The sequence below is a fragment of the Primulina eburnea genome, chromosome 10 (genome assembly GCF_022965805.1).
Source record: "Primulina eburnea isolate SZY01 chromosome 10, ASM2296580v1, whole genome shotgun sequence".
Lineage (NCBI taxonomy): Eukaryota > Viridiplantae > Streptophyta > Magnoliopsida > Lamiales > Gesneriaceae > Primulina > Primulina eburnea.
In genome coordinates this window covers 5,013,773-5,034,628 of record NC_133110.1, presented here as the reverse complement: position 1 = coordinate 5,034,628, position 20,856 = coordinate 5,013,773, and the positions used below count along the sequence as shown (strand labels likewise).

The 20,856-nt window shown below is 35.5% G+C and overlaps 3 protein-coding genes across 4 annotated transcripts; 1 reads left to right on the top strand and 2 right to left on the bottom strand.

Moving 5' to 3' along the window:
* Nucleotides 1-8,448: 8,448 nt before the first annotated feature.
* On the bottom strand, nt 8,449-10,174 carry LOC140803600 (growth-regulating factor 4-like). 2 transcript variants are annotated; one of them, XM_073159504.1, is made up of 4 exons: nt 9,747-10,170; nt 9,261-9,630; nt 8,879-9,145; nt 8,449-8,808 (listed from the first exon to the last, which is right to left on the bottom strand). In XM_073159504.1, coding segments are annotated over exons 1-4 (831 nt in total). In that variant the 5' UTR covers nt 9,940-10,170; the 3' UTR covers nt 8,449-8,807. The 2 variants fall into 2 exon arrangements, with proteins under 2 accessions (XP_073015605.1, XP_073015604.1); XM_073159503.1 differs by lacking the exon at nt 8,449-8,808 and having other exon boundaries at nt 8,815-9,145; nt 9,747-10,174.
* A 3,836-nt stretch (nt 10,175-14,010) lies between these two features.
* On the top strand, nt 14,011-16,236 carry LOC140842710 (MOB kinase activator-like 1A). Its single transcript, XM_073210803.1, has 7 exons — nt 14,011-14,159; nt 14,600-14,648; nt 14,872-14,980; nt 15,226-15,319; nt 15,395-15,528; nt 15,671-15,834; nt 15,944-16,236. Exons 1-7 carry the CDS (start codon nt 14,134-14,136, stop codon nt 16,013-16,015), a joined length of 648 nt encoding a protein of 215 aa, XP_073066904.1. The 5' UTR covers nt 14,011-14,133; the 3' UTR covers nt 16,016-16,236.
* A 119-nt stretch (nt 16,237-16,355) lies between these two features.
* On the bottom strand, nt 16,356-19,288 carry LOC140842709 (GCN5-related N-acetyltransferase 6, chloroplastic-like). The gene is given in 11 exon segments (XM_073210802.1): nt 16,356-16,510; nt 16,642-16,718; nt 17,159-17,276; nt 17,278-17,343; nt 17,423-17,524; nt 17,607-17,672; nt 17,756-17,792; nt 18,253-18,305; nt 18,403-18,598; nt 18,689-18,784; nt 18,869-19,288. Coding segments are annotated over 11 exon segments (909 nt in total). The 5' UTR covers nt 18,889-19,288; the 3' UTR covers nt 16,356-16,432.
* Nucleotides 19,289-20,856: the final 1,568 nt, after the last annotated feature.

Below are 20,856 nucleotides of genomic sequence, written 5' to 3'. Positions count from 1 at the left end.
ATGGTACTTGCATGAGTTCCTAGAAGAATGGTGGCATACTTGAGGTTGTAATGGCAAACTTGGTTGGTTATAAGTGACACTACACTTACCGATCATAGTTTGGGTTATGAGTTATTAAACAATGGTCTTTGGCCTACTAATTCTTAATTTACGATTATTTTGAGTTGATAACTGACGTGACATCAGATATGTCAATATTTTTTTGTGTCGCCATATAGATATTTTCTCATCTCATGTCAGTTATCTGATGAAATAGCACTATAAGCAAAAAAAAAAAATCAAAGTTATGTATTGTACCAAAAATAAATTTTGAATAATTATTATACCCAAACATAAAAAGTGTGATATGTAAGTAGAAATAAAATATTTTTCCTTAATTTTAATTGAATATTTACCAAACTAAGCACAAATTTTTGTATTAAAAAAACCATGAGAGGAATTTTTTACAAAACAATTGAATTTATTTGACTTTAAACCAAAAGTTGTCATGTTCAAGGCTCAAGCCCATGCAATCTCGATCTAGAAATATTTTGTGATGAATGTGAGAACCCGAATTTCCAGCAGCATTATTCAGTAGCAATGGAAAATTTCAGTAGAAGCTAACAATTCCAGCAGCAGTCAATAATTCAGAAGATGATATTTTTCCAGCAGACACAATTCCAGCAGACAGAATTCCGGCATATAGAATCCAGCAGCAGAAGAATTTAGCAGCGCAAGATTCCAGCAGACAGTTACTGATTCAGCTTAGACTTGTAACTGAAGCATTAACATGGAATAAAGGCTGTTAATGACAGATTATGGCCATTAATTGAGAGTCTAACAGTCAGAAACATTGCCTATAAATATCACCCTCAAACACCTGAATTGGTTTACCAAAATCTTGAGTTGTCACTTGAAATATTTGAGCTAAGAGAGTGCTGATTTTCGAGCAGCAGAAACCAGTAGCAAGAACAAGCAGACTTCAGATTTCAACCGAAATACTTTTAGCAAATTACGGTAAGTGAGCTTATGTATAAATATCTTGAAATCCGTTTGATAATTCTGTTTTAAAGTTCAGTTTCTGTATGATTTCTGATATATGATTTTGAAGCACTGAAATTCCCTAGTGAACTAATGGTAGGAATATATATTCTGAACATTTCTGAATTCTGATTCTGATTCTGGCCTCACCCCTTAGAGGAGAGAACATATAGGGGACTGATATCAGTTTAGCCATGAAATTCACTAACATGTTCAGTGCTTACTAATTCTGAATTCTGTTCTGAAACCTGCAAATTCTGAATTCTGATTTCTGTTATGAAATACGAGTTTTCAGTATATTATTGTATTTATGTTTCTGTTGAAAACGATTTCGAAAACTGGGAGTTATTCCCGCCCCTGCTTACTGAGTGACAATCATATCACTCACCCACCAAACTCATCTCAGATAAGAACGAGGAAGAGTCGATAGGAGAAGAGGAGCAACGTCAGTTTTGGGGCTGGTGATGAAGATCATTGTTCTTAATTCTGATTTATGCTTTATATTCCGTCAGACATTGTAATTTTATGGTTTTACATTTCCGCTGTAAAACATTTATCCTTGAGTTGTAACAGACAACGATTATTATGAATAAAAGACTGGTTTTCTGAAATTCTGTACTTCTGAGGCTTGTTGTTTTCGAATGAATATTTGAGAGCAACGCCGGTGTCAACTAACCTCCGTCTCGGGGTGTGACAATGAACGTACAAGAAAACTTTCTTTGGATTTATCTAAGATTATTAGAATTTATTTCTATCCGGGGTGGCTTGTTTTGCTTTTGGTGCATTTCGTGTAATATGTTTGTATGGTCCTTGAATATGGGCCGGTGTTCGATCCTTAGGTCACAGTGACCAGACGCGGGTGGTCATTTACAAAAAATACATGTTTCCGCAAAGTCTTCAGACCATGTATGAGGGTTGACGCTTGTCCAATGCCAGAAGGTCAAGGAAGTTGGTGACTGATGACAGGAAATTACTTCCATTCTGTTTGATTGATGTAATAATTAATCGGCCATTATTTTGAAAAAATTGTTAATCCAAACTGTTGTAAGAGTTCATGAAAATCTCTTATATAACATATAGTTTTCCCCATTGTGACCTAACTATTTGATCCACCAATACAAAAAATAGAGATAACTCCGTACTCGTAATTGCTTTATAAAAATTGTTAAATAAATTTGCTATATATATGAGTCAACGGAAATCCTTATAAACATTTTAATAATATAGTTTCAACTCATGTGGGGAATGAACGACGTACTACAAAATTAATCTCATTTCGTCAAAAGATATATTTTTTTCTCTGAATTAATTTGGCATGTTTAATATCAATTTTATTTTATCATTATTTTAATATAATACAATTTGATTTTTCATTAAATTTTTTTATAGTTTGGTAATTCTTTTTACTTTAAAATGTTTTATACAAGTATTATATAGTTATTCTCTTCACTGTGAATATGTTAGACGTAAGTTAATTAAGAATTTGTAATTGAGTTTATTAATTATTTGGAGTGGGTCTCATGTGAGACCGTCTCACGGATCCTAATCTGTGAGACGGATCAACCATACCCAAATTCACAATAAAAAGTAATACTTTTAGCAGAAAAAATAATAATTTTTCATGTATGACCCCAAATAAGAGATCCGTCTCACAAATATGATCCGTGAGACCGTTTCACACAAATTTTTGCCAATTACTTGAACATATTTTCATTTGTTGTAACAAATTGCAAGAAAGATTAACGTAAAGAATCAACACACAGAATTACGTGGTTCACTAACAATGTGTTAGCTACGTCCACGGGCAGAGAAGATGATGCTTTATTGCTTTAGGTATTCAGAAATTACAGAGTGTGTATCTAGGTTACAGAACAAGCAGTATTTATGCTGCTCAAAAAAACCCTAGACTAGAAAGTGTCAGATTAGGCCCATAATCAGACAGCCCAAAAACCAAACATAAGCGAGACCCACGGTTCAAGGCATATTCTAACAAATCTCCACCTTGACTTGAATCCTCTGAACAATAGGATCAGATGTACCATAACAGTACCAGACGACTCCTCTGCCTCAGACTTTTGCCCTGAAAAGGGCAACTAACAGCTTCTAACATTCAGCAAGTCCAAACAATGTTTAAACTTGCTATGTGGAACCGGCTTGGTAAACATATCGGCGGGATTATCAACAGTACCCACTTTGTTCACCTTAATTCTTTTCTCACTTCTCAGAAAATGATACCTGACATCAATGTGCTTAGTTCTTTCATGGTGAACTTGATCCTTGGCTAAGCATATTGCACTAAGGCTGTCACAATATACTATAGCCTGATCATGGTGTAGACCAAAATCATTAATCAGCCCTTTTAACCAGATTCCCTCTTTTGCAGCTTCTGTCAATGCTATATACTCTGCTTCCGTAGTCGACAAAGTTACTGTGGGTTGCAAAGTAGCTTTCCAACTAAAAACAGAACCACCAAGAGTGAACACATAACCAGTCATAGATCTTCTACTGTCAACATCTCCTGCATAATCAGCATCTGAATAACCTGTGACTAAACACTGTGTATCACTTCCATAAATGAGACCAACATCAGATGTATCTCTAAGGTATCGAAAAATTCTCTTCACAGCTTGCCAGTGCTCCTTTCCAGGCTGTGCCATAAATCTGCTGACAACACTAACAGCCTGTGCAAGATCAGGTCTAGTGCAGACCATAGCATACATCAAGCTTCCTACTGCACTAGCATAGGGAACTCGAGACATGTACTCATTCTCTTCAGCAGATTTAGGTGCAAACGCAGTAGACAAATGAATATTTGCAGCACTTGGAGTATCTATGGGTTTTGATGTAGACATACCAAATCTGGATAATATCTTCTGAATATAACCCTTCTGTGATAAGAAAAGTTTCTTCTGATTCCTATCCCTGTAGATCTCCATTCCTAGAATTTTTCGTGCATCACCCAAATCTTTCATCTCGAATTCAGCACTCAGAAGGCCCTTCAACTTCTGAATATCAGACTTGTTCTGTGCAGCTATCAACATATCATCAACATATAAGACCAAATAAATGTAAGAACCATTTTTTAGCTTGTTGTAGTACACACAACAATCGTACGAACTTCTGCTGTAATCAATCTGCATCATGTAGCTATCAAACCTCTTGTACCATTGCCTTGGAGACTGCTTTAGTCCATATAAGGACTTCTTCAACTTGCAAACATAGTTTTCTTTTCCAGGAACTTGGAAACCATCTGGCTGAGTCATATATATAACTTCTTCCAACTCTCCATGTAGGAAAGCTGTCTTCACATCGAGTTGTTCGAGCTCCAGATTCTGATGTGCAACCATTGCTAGTAACACCCTGATAGAGGTATGTCTGACTACTGGCGAGAAAATCTCATTGTAATCTACTCCCTCTTTCTGATGAATCCCTCTTGCAACTAATCGAGCCTTATATTTGATACCCTCAGCAGGTGTCATCACTTCCTTCTTCTTGAAAACCCATTTACAAGTAATGATCTTTCTCTCTGGAGGCCTTTGGACAAGATCCCAAGTCTTATTCTTATGAAGTGACTCCATCTCGTCTCCCATTGAACTAAGCCATTTGGTTGACTCTGTACATGTGACTGCTTCCTTGTAGGTGGATGGCTCGTTAGTATCTACCTCTTCAGCAACTTGTAGTGCATAAGCCACCATATCCTCAAACCCATACCTATTTGGAGGCTTTCCAAAATTCAGCCTCACATTCCGATCACGAGCCAAACTGTGCTGATTAACTGATGATTGTGAGGGTTCTGGTGGTGCAGTTTCTGAATATGAGTGTTGATTTTCTTCTTCTTGCTAAAATTGACTCTCGTCTTGAATGACTTGCTGCTCCACCTGTTTCTCAACACTACTATTTTCTGATACAACAGTAGACTTCACAGTGGGGTTAAACATAGAGTTTTCATCAAAGACTACATTTCTGCTTAGTATAACTCTGTTCTCTGATGGTGACCAGATTCTATATCCTTTAACTCCTTCCCCATAGCCCACAAATACTCCCTTTTTAGCTCTTGGCTCTAATTTACCTTCACTTACATGATAATAAACTGTACAACCAAATGCTCTCAAATTGGAGTAATCCGCAGATTTACCAGACCACACCTCATAAGGTGTTTTGAGATTAATACCGGTATGAGGTCCACGATTTATCAAGAAACATGACGTTCTAACCGCTTCTGCCCAAAACCTTCTAGGTAAAGTAGCGTTAGAGAGCATGCACCTGGCTCTCTCCAGAAGTGTCTGATTCATCCGTTCTGCTACACCATTCTGTTGCGGTGTATTTCTGACTGTATGATGCCTAGCAATACCTTCATTCTTGCAGAACTCATCAAAATCTGACAAACAGAATTCCAGACCATTATCTGTACGCAGTCTTTTGATCTTCTTCCCTGTTTGATTTTCCACTAATGCCTTCCACTGCATGAAGTTCTTGAAAGCTTCACTTTTATGCTTCATCATAACCACCCAAGTCATTCTTGAAAAATCGTCGATAAAAGACACAAAATATCTGTAACCTTCTAAAGATTCGACGCGAGAAGGACCCCAACAATCAGAATGGATGTAATCAAGCATGCCTTTTGTTCTATGAATTGCTTTAGGGAACTTGCTGCGATGTAGTTTCCCGAGGACACAGTGTTCACAGAATCCCAGATCTTTTACCTTGTGCCCACCAAGAAGGTCTCCTTTTGACAGAACCTACATCCCTCTTTCACTCATATGACCAAGCCTCATGTGCCATAGTTTGGTCATATCATCCTTGTGAACCTCCGATGATGCGACAGCAGCAACACCTGACAGCGTTGAACCTTGCAGAAAATACAGAGTACCCCGCTTGACACCTTTCAGAATCACTTTAGAACCCTTGCAGACACATAGAGCTCCACCTTCACCTTTGAAATTGAATCCCTTACTGTCTAGTAGACTAAGCGATATCAGATTCTTCGTCATGAGTGGAACATGCCTAACATCGTTCAATGTACAGAATTTGCCATCATGTGTCCGTAATTTTATTGAGCCAATTCCAACTGCCTTGCATACAGCACTGTTGGCCATAGAAACATTGCCCCCATCTATTTGCTCATAAGTTGTAAACCACTCTCTGTGCGAACATATATGGTAAGATGCCCCTGAATCAAGAACCCACACATCATTGTGATGTGTTTGTTCATCAGCAACTAAGGCTATATCATCTTCGGAGTTGGTGCCAGATTCTGCAACAGCAGTAGTACCCGATTTTTCTTGCTGCTTCTTTTTCTTCGGACAATCATTTTTCCATTGTCCCTTTTCTTTACAGTAGTTACAGGTATCATCGTGTTTAGGGCCCTTAGAAGCCGGTTTCTTGAATTTCTTCTTTCCCGAATTTCCCTGACCCTTACTCCCACTGGCCACTAACCCAGTAGCATGATTACCCAAACCCATACCAGTCGCCTTATGTCGCAGTTCTCTAGTATGAAGGGATGATCTAACCTCTTCCAGAGACACAGTATCCTTACCAACAATAAAAGACTGAACAAAATTCTCATACGACAATGGTAAAGAGACTAACAGAATTAGGGCAGCATCCTCATCTTCAACTTTCACATCAATATTACGCAATTCTAATAAAGTTGTGTTCAATTGATCTAAGTGATCTCTAAGTTGAGTACCTTCATGCATTCGCAGACTAAACAGACGTTGCTTCAAAAGCAACTTGTTGGTTAAGGACTTTGTCATATACAGACTTTCGAGTTTTAACCACAAACCAGATGCAGTTTCCTCCTCTGCGATTTCGGTGATGATATCATCTGCGAGACATAGCATAATAGTCGAATGTGCCTTTTCTTCCATAGTGGCCATCTCAGCTGTTTCGGGATCCGATGCCTTCTTCGACAACGGCGCCCACAGCCCTTGTTGCTTCAACATGGCTCGCATCTTGATATTCCATAAACTGAAACTGTTCTTCCCCGTGAATTTGTCGATCCTCACATTCAAAGCAGACATCTTTCTCACCAGATTTCAAATTCGGCTCTGATACCAGTTTGTTGTAACAAATTGCAAGAAAGATTAACGTAAAGAATCAACACACAGAATTACGTGGTTCACTAACAATGTGTTAGCTACGTCCACGGGCAGAGAAGAGGATGCTTTATTGCTTTAGGTATTCAGAAATTACAGAGTGTGTATCTAGGTTACAGAAGAAGCAGTATTTATGCTGCTCAAAAAAACCCTAGACTAGAAAGTGTCAGATTAGGCCCATAATCAGACAGCCCAAAAACCAAACATAAGCGAGACCCACGGTTCAAGGCATATTCTAACATCATTCTTATTTATCTTTAAATAAGAGGTACAACAAACACAACTTATAGAGGGGGTTATTATTTTGCCGTGGGATATCTGCTGAGCAAAACCTATTGAACATTGATCCGACACATGTTTAGTGTACGTGTATTTAACCAGATATCTCCACGGCACCAGACATTGTGTCTCGATTATTGAGTTTGTCATCACGTAAATCAAATAATCATCGTCATTGTTTCCATTTTTTTACTGAGATCAAGCATGATTTATGAACTTCATATATCTGGATCAATGATCATTCGTTTGGCAAACTCCATATATTTGGATCAATGATGATCGTCGAGAATAATGCACCATGTTTATTACCCATTTCGCTTACATTTTCATTCCTTTGCGCTTCATTCCTTTTAGCTAAAACTTTACCTCAATCATTCATTTTAGCCCACACTGTTACCTACATTTTTGGCAGCACTGCCTCATCCTCTGGGGTCTCCTCCACTCGGCCACCGTCGCAACAGGCCAAGAAAATTGGAAGAAATGCTTCCCTCTCACTTACTTGCTTTGCCTTCCTTCTTGTCGGTCCTCTCCTTCGTCTCACAACATCTAATGGTTTATATACATTCGATCTGCAACACTACACCTCTTTCATAAATGATGGCCATGTGTGTTTTTCCAGTGACCAACAAATCACAAAGAGTGGAGTGGTGGAGAAGGAGGGTACTATATATTGGAGTTGGTTATACAGGCCATGGAGTTCAAGAAGAAATAATCGGGTTTTACTAGAAACTGGGCTAGAAAAGTGGAGGTAATTTACAAGAAAAATGAGGATGTGATTAATGGTGTGACAAATTCTCATACATTATCTATGACCAGATGAATCGAATCGAGCAAGACATTAATCGAGATGTAACATCTCATCGACCCTAATTAGTTTAACGAAGCAGAATCTAAGAATATTGAACGTTGCAGTGTGATTAGCAATAATAAACACTAACAATTTCTCTGGTTAGAGTAGGAGCAAGACTTCATGCCCGTTATTTATTTTACTTGAGATAATACAAGCAGCTTGAATAGCAATGGTTTATTAATCATTTATCGATATTTAAAGAAAAAAATATTTAATGGGTTGAAAGTACTAAGAGTGGACAGTCGAGGAAGTATCTAGTGTCTATCTTGTGATGCAAAAGTACAACACATGTGGCAAAATTGGCAGATGCCTTTCAAACGAAATAAATACTAATCCCAGAAATAAGAAACAAATACGATCTGAAAAGCAAAATCCCAAGGGATTCCACAGTTTCCTTACAAACATGATTCCCACTGACCCCTCCTCCTTCCAGGCCACACTACACATGTCTACTGATAGCTTGAACAGAAAAAAGCACTGTCCCATCACCATCCAATTACTCTGCTGCCCTTTGAATTTTCTTCCTTTTTCTTTCGTTTCAAAAGACTCCTTTTTCTTTTTCTGCAAAAAAATGAAACAAAAGTTTCAGTACATGAGTTGTTGTTATGCATGAAAAATTGTTAGTTTATACCATTTATGTGTCATGAAGAAGTTGTGCAAAGAGTTTGGTGCTGGGGAAATAGAGAGCTGAGTACTCTCTTGGGTTGCCCTTTTTTCCTCGGGATTATTCGGCCAAGAATGATCAGTGTCTTTTTTGTGTGGATGTTCATCAAGAAAACGATGCATCATTTTCTTGGGCTGATCAATGTTCAAAGACACATCACAAGAATATTCTGTGTGTTTCATTTGGGACACTGATGAACCCATTGTAAGAATTATTCCTTGTCCGTAACTATTCCTGCACTCCAGCTAATACACTCAGTAACCACAAAAAATAAGGATGGACACTATATATCTTTTGAGAAAGAATTAAGCAAAGACTTCAAACCCCAGATATAGTATATCAAATGAACCTGCAATCTTTGGGAGGTGGATGGGAAGAAGCACTGGATTCCATGAAAAAATTAGCAGTGTTGTCTTGAGATGATGGAAAGCGAACCCCTGGAGATCTAGTGGAGCCCAAGTGCGGATAAAGAAAGTGGGATTCAAGATCAGATGAAGAAAAAGAGTGTGTGTTTTTGGAGATTGATGTTGCGTTTATTGGATTAACTTCCACAGGCTTTCTTGAACGGTTTCTGCCTCTGTGCATGTGTCTTTCACAGTACTTGGAATCAGGATACGCCTCTTTAGAGCACCTCCACTTCTTCCCATCCGTTCTTCTACACCTCCCTGGTTCTGGATCCATTTTTCTTCCAAATCCCATTTCAAAACCATTCCATCCAACTGCAATTAAATCCCATTTCCATCAGAAAATATTATAAGAAATCAATCGAGAAATATGTATGTGTGTGTAGACATATGCACATGTACATATAAAACGTGCAAAAATGTGTGAGTACAATGTTGTGGCTGGTGGAGGAGGAACTTTGAGGCATTAACAGAAGGATCCAAACTTCTTCTAATGGCGAAGAGGAGATCTGGTGGGATGGGCAAGCCTGAAACCATGTACTTGAAAACAAGAGCTTGGTGTTCAAGTTCTTGCCATTGAACTGCGGTGAAAGGGAATGTACTACTTCTTGCAGTATTCATCATCAAAACAACTTCTTCAAGTAAAACAAATACAGAAAAGGAGTGAAATTATCAAAAGACCTGAGTCTTTCAGGCTCAAAGAAAGAGAAGAGATGAAGAGAGGTAGTGCAAAGTGACAAAGGGTTTTTGCTTATTATTTATTATAAAAATACTGCTAGAGAGTTTGAGCCCTTGAAATAAATGTGCATCAGAGCATAGACATATTTAATCAGGGGACCATATTTCATTTGGGTTGAAGAAATTTGTCAGTGCACAGCTAAAACTAATGGTTCTGATCACAATATCACACTGTCATATCTCTGACATTTTTTTTAAAAAAAATTCTTTATCAATATTATCACACACTTTTTAGTGGGCTCTGTGCAAATATCAAGAATAACAGTAAAGTAATACTTATGTTTATAACAATTACAACATTAGGTTTATTATTATATAATCAGATTTTGATATTATACGATGATATTTTATATTTAACATAAAATGAAATTTGATAAATATTAAATTTTTAATCATACATGTATCGTTATTGATATGCTGCAGCACATCTGTAGGCATCTATTGCACTGGTGCAACTATGCTGCAGCTCCTCTCCCTGACACTAATACGGAAATTCATTTAAAAAAAAAAACCAAAGTAAACAACACTCTGTATTTTCTTAATTTCTGCTATTTTTAATGTTTGACAATATTATCAGTGTTATTATTCTTGACAAACCCGGGGTGGCCGGGTTGGCTGAATTTACAGTTCTTTGATCATGAGTAAAATATTGCACGGTTCTTTCCACTTTTTTACTGAATCTTGCTCGCCCCTATTTTACTTTTACAGCAAGACCTGCCACTCCCCCACTTATACTTTCACCTTTCTTTATTTCGGTGCTTAGTGCTTCTCTATCAACTTGACCACTTCCAGCACCGACTCCCCAGATATACACAACGGGTTCTATAAATTTATATGTAAAATAAAAGGTATTTAGAGAATATTTGAACTCAATTAATTTAACAATTTTTTAATTGAGTTAGAATTCAAATTTGAGTTCGATTTGAAAAAAATTAAAAAATATTCGAGATTTTTCGATTCGAATTTATATAGTTCTTGATAGTGTATATGCATAGCATTAGTGAGAGACAGTCAATATCCACATGTTGCCCGATGTTGATCTATGTCTGTGAATTGTGAATCTGAAGTTGGCATAAACTTCAAAGTTCTAAATCTGATTCTGAATTATTAGATCGCATCCCTTCAATGTGAGTCTTAGTTTTGTATCCTACCTTTTGTCACATCCGAAGCTTGTTATGTACTTGTGTCTTTTAATTGCACGAAGGAGATTTCGAATGGAAGAAAAAATCTGCATCTTAGATTTTATGCAACTCTCTCGATATCAAAAAAGAAAAGGAAAGAAGAAGAAGATGTAGCCCTAAGCTGAAGAAGTTCAATAAATAAATATTTTAGTAAAGAATCATGTGACACCACATAAAGCTTAATTCATATTTTAATATATGAATCAGATGATGTCAAAGCATTTGTTATAGAAGTCAATTGTGGTACATTATAAATTTATTTTAAACTTTTAATTTTCAGTACGTGTGACGAGAAGTATCACAGATGCGAATGAAGATTTTGTCAAAAATGATAAAAACGAAGAATTTGTGAGACAGTCTCATCTCACAAATATATATTGGCAAAAACTTGTGTGAGACGATCTCACAAGTCGTATTTTGTGAGACAGATTTCTTATTTGGATCATCCATGAAAGAGTATTACTTTTTATTGTGAATATCGGTAGGGTTGACCCGTCTCACAGATAAAGATTCGTGAGACCGTCTTACAAGAGACCTACTTATATAAATTTTTAGACAATATGATATGATACTTATTTCTTAAAAAAAGTAGTTAAGATTATTACTAATATTTTATGTTAGGCAAAAATTTGTGTGAGACGGTCTCACGGATCGTAATTGTGAGACGAGTCTCTTATTTGGGTAATCCATGAAAAAGTATTACTTTTTATGCTAAAAGTATTACTTTTTATTGTGAATATCCGTAGGGTTGACCCGTCTCACAGATTAAGATTCGCGAGACGATCTCACAATAGACACACTCTTTATGTTTTGTAAATAAATATTTGAAACTAGATGGCGTTTGGAGAGTTGTAGGAAAAAAAATCTTGATCTGGACTAGCAAAACGATCATTCGCGTCACCTATAAATTTTTTAGCAAAAAAGAAAAATAATTATCTTAAAAAGCCATTTTAAAATATTTATATTTCAAAGAATCCTACTAATTTATAGTTTCTCACAATATTTCATTCTACAGTTTTTAATATAAAAAAAAAATCAAATTGTTGAATGGGATACTTTTGTTTTCAAATTGCCCTAACTTTCTTTTGGTTCCGGCATGATATTTATTCCAAGGTTTTTAATAAATAAATAGGTATATTTTAGTGTTTTTCTTCAATTTAAATACAAATATAATTTTGTATGCATATTAAACTCAAATGATATGTTTTGATTCAACCTGCCAATTTTTAAAAACATAAAGTTAATTTAAAATAATTATTTGAAACTCGATTCTTATAAGTTTTCCTTAGTAAAATAAATTCATCAAGAAATTAAGTTTTTCCATTAATTATAACATTATTTTGTATGGAAAATAAGATAATGGGTTTCAATTATACAATAAAATTTACTTGCCTTTTTTGGGATATAAATGTATTTGTTGAGGGTTTTTGGTAAATCTAACGAAGCTATTTGTAATATTTTGCTATAATTTATTTAACTATTTTGATTATCGATACATGTGTGAGGAATATTATGTTTTTTTTTAAAGAAAATGAGGAATATTATTTAAGCAAATTAGTTCTATTTTTTTTTTTTTTGTAAATAAAAAAAAAAACTTTGAAGGAACGAACCATTCTTTTGGGCTCAAAACGTGAAGCGTAGGGATAATGATTTATCCAAACAACAACCATGCAATCCAAATCTCTACAAAATAGAGGATATTGAGAATTCGATGGATCTATTTGTCAACCTGCCTGTGGCCCAAACTAGTCTGCAAATTCTATAATTTGTGAGACATATATCTTATTTGGGTCATCCATGAAAAAGTTTTACTTTTTAGGTTAAGAGTATTACTTTTTATTGTGAATACCAGTAAAGTTGACTTATCTCATAGATAAAGATTTGTAAGACCATTTATAGACATGTTCATTGAATAATTTATGTGGGCATCCGATTCTTTGGTCAATTGGCATGATTGGACAACTCTCCAACAACAGCTAATCCAATGCCCCACCAAATATAGCATGCAAATTCTACTACCATATTACATTAATCATGTCAATTTCTGTATGTAGACAATTCATTCGTTCAAAGAACCTCAACTTTCATGGTTTCCAAATCAAATTTAAAAAAATAAGGAGTTTATGATTATCTGTACGAAAGTCTCAAGTTCGATACTCAATTATAATAAATATCTCTTTAAACTGATGAACTTGATAAATGCAAGAACTCAGCATTGTTGACAAATGGTATTTTGTTGAAATAAAAAGAAATTTCATTCGATAGTTTTTGCTATTTGGACTAACAATTTAATTTTGTAGATGTAATGTTAATTATGATATATCTATCTAAGTGCAACAAATTTATCAATCAATTTACATTTTGTAATTCAAATTACATTACAATCTTTGGAACCAGATATAATATCAATAATAATAACAGTGAGGTGAATGTTTGATCAATGAACGGTGTTCGATTCCATCTATCAATACTTTTCGAAGAAACCTACTGTACAAAGTTTGTTCAATACGATATAATTGTCACGTGCTGAGATAAATAGAAGTTTGGTGAAGTCACACATGCTACAACAGTCCATTTATACCTCGAAAACCTAGCTAGAATACTGTACTCATTTTATGTTTTCATCGTTGAAATAAAATAAATTTGACATACAATTTTAATATACTTCATCATATTTAATAGATGAGCGACGTTGAGCATGATAAATACATGTATTTAGAGATAGAGACAGAAAAGTAGACTTAGTCCACCTCTTCATTGCCAGACTGTCACCCCCACACCCTCACAATCTCTATATATACAAAAACATTCCAGATAAGCGAACATGCAGAAAAACCCTTAATCCAACAATTGGACTAAGTACCTCAATTATCTCCGAATCAATTACTTCTCTAGAATCATGAGTCTTTTTGGGATTGGAAGCAGGTAGATTTCTCTATTTCAGTGTGTAATACTATATTGTTTTCGCAAGCAAGCAAGCAAGCCGTTGTCGATAGTATAATGGTTTTACCCGATGTTTATTTTTTCAGATTCCATGGCTGCCGTTTCTTTGCTTTTGTGTCCACGGTTGTTTTGTTTTCCTACGCATGCATGTGTTCTTTTTTTCTTGAATATTTTAGTTTTCTTTTGATCTTATGTGGGATTTCGTTTGCTGGGATTACCAGTTCTTGCATATATGCTTTGTGGATTCGGGTTAAGATTTTGCTGTTCATCGATTTTTGGGTTGAAAAATTGGGGTTTTCATTCACTATCTGCTGTTCAATGAACAGTCAATTATCCCAATTTGTCATATTTCACTAAGGCAAAGTAATTACTAAATATTTGCAAAGCTTATTTTTTGTGACAAGTAATTTCATTGGTTGCAGAAATCAGAAAACATTTCGTCCCAAGAAGAGTTCTCCTTCTGGAAGTAAGGTCTGTAACCATCATTGTTTCATTGGATTACGATGTAAATGTAAACTTTTTTTTAGAAAATACACGTAAATTTCCTAATACTTTTGAGTTCGATGAGAAGTCCCTGGTATCACTTACATTATTATATCAAATCATCGGCCTATTAATTTCTGGATGGGAATTTATTTAAGGGGTTTGATTTGATTATGTGTGTAAACCGTAACCGAGTTTCGGATTGATTCAGGGCTTGCAACTTAAGAAGCACATTGATGCCACTTTGGGTAGCGGCAATTTGAGAGAGGCTGTGAGACTTCCACTCGGCGAGGATCTTAACGAGTGGTTGGCAGTAAATAGTAAGATTTTGTCTGTTTTGATTTACTTTGTATCGGAGTTGCATCAAATTCTGATTTGCCGATGGCTTTTGTATATAGGTTTAATCATATATAATAATACTAACGAAATAAAGGGGAGAATGGTGTTGTATAAATGCTAAAATTTCAAGAAGTATCCGCCTAATCTCTTATATCATTTAACTGGGTAAACATTGATAGGGATGTGTAATATAAGTTCTGATGAATGTCTTCGTTGTATTTTGCAGCTGTGGACTTTTTTAATCAAGTAAATATCCTGTATGGCACTCTCACAGAGTTCTGCACATCGTTAACGTGTCCAACAATGTCGGCCGGACAAAAGTATGATGCACAAGCACAACTAAGGCTTTAGGATTCAATTTGGAATATTTGTTGAGATTTTCTCTTTTTAACCAGGTACGAGTACAGATGGGCAGATGGGATCACCGTGAAGAAACCTATGGAGGTTTCTGCTCCAAAATATGTCGAGTATTTAATGGGCTGGATCGAAGCTCAGCTTGATGATGAGTCCATTTTTCCTCAGAAATTAGGTGAGTGGTAATGCTGGCATGGTTTGTACACCTGTGGGGGCTCGGGGAGTTAGAGGGAGACTGCCCCTTTTCTCTGTATCCATAATTTCTGGCTCCACATCTAACACGTCCTTGTGCATTCTTCGGGCTAATTTTACTGCAGGCACACCTTTTCCACACAACTTCTTAGATGTCGTAAAAACTATACTAAAGAGGTTGTTCCGTGTGTATGCACACATATATCACTCCCACTTCCAGACGATAGTGAATCTCAAAGAAGAAGCACATCTCAATACTTGCTTCAAGCACTTTGTTCTGTTTACGTGGGTAAGCAGGGGGGAATGATTCGGATCCCGCTATATATATTCTATTTCTCACTGTTTGTTTGTGGTGAATTGGGATTGAAAAACAATCATTTTTCTTGCATTTCATGCAGGAATTCAAACTAATCGATAGGGGAGAGCTCGCGCCACTGCAAGAGATTGTTGAGTCTATCTTGCAGTGTTAGAACATTCTTGGTCTTTCATTCATTCATTCATTCATTCAAATTGACAGCTCTTACCTTTTCCACCTCGATTGCTGAAGTCGTAGCAATAGAGCTATTGGATAGTTTCTTGTTATAACTGTTAAATGGACACAAATATGTACTAGGCAAATATTTCTTGATCTTGAAGTATTGCATTCAAAGATTCTATGACATATGCAAGAATATCGATAACATATATTATGTTCATATGGTGTTCCAAGAATTTTAATTATCAAGTTAAAACATATTATATATTGTGCACGTAAAACCGATATTTTAACGTTATCAACATGGTCAAATATTTAATATATGTACGTAAATATCTGTAAATTTTTAAATTTCAAATAATAATTAAGGTCCCAGACTTCAATATTGATTAGACATTACAATTGTATGTCACTAATTAGTAGTTCGAATTTCAAAGCAAAGCAAGTAGGTTTGATGAGAAGAAAGTTGAAATGTTGCTGCATCAACTACCTGATTACGACAAATGAAAGGCAGAATCAGCATTTAACCCATAATCTTAATAACAGGCAATTGATATTTTATGTCAACTGTTATTGTTAAGCAACTAAAAGCTTGAACAGAGCATTCAAAATTGAAAATACCTCAAATTCCATCTTTTGATAAAGAACCTGAGCTGGTTTATTGTTTCCATCAACATGCACAAACACCTGCTTTACACCTACAACACAATGATCTAAGTCATTATAAAAGTAGTCCGAAAACAACAGTATTATTATTTGTTCGTTCACAAGAATCTGCGGAGTGGTAGATAAACTTGATAATATGCATAGGATTCAGTCTCTACTGTTTAGTTCATGACACATGATGATGTTTTCTGGAGAAATGATGAGGCAAAAGAGGTGACCTCGAAAAAAATTACTATTGAGTTAGTGTGCCACTAATATGGCAGTACTTATAGGGCTGATGCAGTATAATGGGTGGAACGAGAAGTGCCTTATATCTGATGAATGTCAAGTGGGCCTTCGCAGGTATCCATTTCTCTTGGAATGAGTGATGACACGTTTACAAGGTTATTAAAAGTGCAATTATGTAAAGTAGGCAAATATGGAGCAACACAGACTCTCCCACTTTTCATTTTTACTTCAAGTGATACTTTACCATAAAGCGATTCTGGTTCCTTGTGCTTACCATGCCCTTTTGCAAGGGAAATGGCAAATTGCAGCATGTTTCTTGCAATACCCTTACGACGTGCTGACTTTGCAACACATAAGTTTGCGAATGTAACCAAATTTACTGGATGGTTTTCTGTCGACAAAGCCAAAAAGAGGAGCTTTAATCCGTTCCTGTTCAGAAAATGCAACCAATTTTCAGGGGGGCGCTAAATGATTTTCATGTTTGACCAGTGTTCGAGTACAGCAGTACCCATGGAAAGGACTGCCCGTGTGACAAATATCCATAGCTCAAATCCACGGTTCCAATGACACTCTTCAGTACATTATGCTTCACGGTTCGATCCTCGCTCGCCTGACAAAGTGATCAAAATTCAAGTACTGTGCCAATTGCAAACCTCATACACTATTAGGACAGGAGCAGAATATGAGCAAACCATCACGATGCAATTGCATTTCTCTTCAAGTTGTGCTTTGCATCTGGTTTTCAACGAATTGAACTCCTGGACAACGCAGAAGGTGGTAAGATTTTATCAGCAAGAAGCCAACTCCAAGGATTGTGACACAGATGAAGAGTGATATCTACCTGTTCTGCAAATTGTTTTTTGTAACTTTCAGCATATCTGCATAACAATCCAAAGTTGAGATTCAGCTGCAGTGATCCGTTCGAATCTTCCATTACATCGATTTAAAGTTATCAAGCTTGACGTAAATATTGGATATGATTTTATCCTGATTTGTAATCAACTGAACAAGGTTTGCAACTGTCTTTAAAAACAAAAGGAAACATTGATAATAAGAGTTTTCGTATTTGGGATCTTTGCAACTTATGTAGGCCTAGCTCTCAAACCACAGCAAACCGAGGTGCAAGTGATTCAAAAACTAGTGTTCAACATTTTGAGAACCGAGATGGTCGAGCTCGAGCTTCAGTTACTCGAAATAACTCTGAGTTGAGCTCTTACATCAAGCTCGAGCTACTTGAATCCGGCTCACATTTAGAAATCTCTACTTGATCTAGTTCGAGTGCATTCCTAATCCAAATTAAGTTACAAAAGGAGGTTGAATTCAATTTTTAGTGCAAACCGGTCATTTTCTTGGTTCTCCCAGTGAGCATCAGCCCTTAGCCATGCTGCTGCCTAAAAACAATATTTCACAGCTGTCATTGCACGTTAGCTTACGCATAGAATATTAGACCACCATCTTTAGCTTATTTATAGAAAAGTAAATATTTACCCAATATTCTTCATCAATTTGAGCTTCGCGTGCCACGAACTGCCCATACTCGAGTCCGTCTCCTTGATCTGCTCGCTGCAATCTGTCGAATTTGATGTTTAAAGGACTGAATTTATCAGTTTCAGGAGTGTATAGTTTACGAAGGTCTTCTGATAATTCTTTTTCCTTGGTTGCCGGGATAGACTTTGAGCTCACCCTGTATGTTTAAACGCATCTGCTTACTCATTCAACAAGAGATGACGTCCAATGAATCTATAGATAGCAGAAATGGATTGAACCAACTCACATTGCCCAAGACGATGAAATCGTATGATTTACTCGTATCCCATGGCTCGAATTTCTTGAGAAATCTGGGCTTTGCAGAACAACGGCTGCAGACATGCTGGATTCAAATATAGATTATGGCAATGTGACTCAAATTCTTCTTCAAAGAAATTATCATTATTTATGTAGCATGGGCTAATACCATATCTTTTCAGACCACATAAATTAAATGGTGTGGTCCTCTCAGAAAGATATTTTCTTTCACGGAGTATTGGCTCTCGTTGATGAAGTACGAGCTCAAGGCCACGATTATTTGGGAACCGTGGGTTATTCACATTTAGGTCCGATTCGCGGAAAATTCTATGGGTGCATCCAAAGGTGGTTCCAATTAACCTCGAGTCTCCACCAAAGACAAATATTTGTCGCATCTTCGTCTCCATTGCGTCTCTCTCGGCCTCTAAACCTTCATACTCGCTAACTGAACATCTATTGATTGGCACAAGTTAGTATCATGACTCCAAATTGCATCACAAACATAACCATCAGAACCCCACATTCCAGCCTCACCAAAAGCTTAGCCTCGCGGAGATTTAAACATGGCAAGGCTCGATTTTTCCTCTCTCTCTTTGAATTAGATTTTGTGATTGAGTTAGATCCAAATTTCAATCTTTTAACGATTGAATAAGATTTAGGAAGGAGCACGAGTTTCTCAACTTTGTGAAGCCATTTATTAGATAAATTTAATTTAAATCTGACGATGATATGGAAAGGAGGGATTTTGAACTTACGTAAGCAAGAAAGCTTGGCCGCTTGAGGTTGCGGCTATTTTAGTTTTTTTTTACATATTTCATATTAGTTTAAGTTCATATAATACGGGTTTTTAATCCAAATAAATGTAGCAAAAGTTGGGGAAATAATTTACAAAAACTCAGATAAATTTAACAAACTCGAATGATGATCACGCTGAAGTTTAGCGCTGGTGTTGATTGAATTCAAGACACGAGCAATAATTAATATATATGCAATATGGTTACATTTAAGCCGCCTCAGCTGAATTACACGAATGCCTTCCCTTGCAGTAGTATGTATCAGAGGAGGTAGGGACAACGGCTTTAACCGGATCAACATCATTGGCGAAACAGATATAAGAATTTGGAATAATGATATATCAGATTAAAGACTAAATTGAACTAAAATAACAATACAAATACAATGATTTGAATTGATTAAGCAATATAAGAATGTAAATAGAATTATATGAATATATTTTAATTAATTAAGCAATATAAGAGTAGAAGAAAACATTTTAGTATATGATGTTGATATTTATCTACTTATTACATCGATAAATTGATAAATATGTTCATAAAATGTAAAAATTACATCTTGAAAATCTAAAATAATACTTACTTATAATTTGGAATAATTAAGAACATGTGACAACAATTTTTCATTTTAAGTTTTATTCTAAGAGTATTATTTTTTATTGTGAATATCGGTAAGGTCGACTCGTTTCACATATAAAAGTTCGCGAGTGCTTTTCACAAGAGACTTACTCTACACCAACATAACTTCCAATTTAGTTATGTTAACATTATACTAATAATTATTTGTAGGAATATCTTGCTCTTACTTTTTTTTGACTCATTTGTGTCATTTTTTAAAACAATTTCATAATAATTTTATCTATGTATCATTTGACTCTATTTTTTTATACATATAATAGATGCCGTCATTAATTTTTTTTTTTAAAAATAAGCTGAAAAAGTATCAATTGTGATAACTTTTGTGAATAAGCTCAATTTTTATTTTTATTTTTTCGAATTAAGTGTATATTGATTTTTTTATTTAATGTGCTTACCTTTTTTGTCAATATAATTGTCATTATATACTTGTATGTAAATAACTCTACAAATACAAATAAAATGTCATGGCATTATTGTTATGATTGAGTACTATTTGATAATATATAAATATGAGGAGACTTAAATAAAATAGAATCTGTGAGAGTAATTAAAACAATTAATCATTCAATTAATTTTATTTATTATCAAAATTAGTGGGAAAAAACTAATGAAAAAATTGATTGATTTTCTACATATTTTTTTTCTCATTTTAGCAATTGTACAATAATATATTTCTAACATCATATCATCACAATGTATGTGGATGAACGATTCACATTTGTCC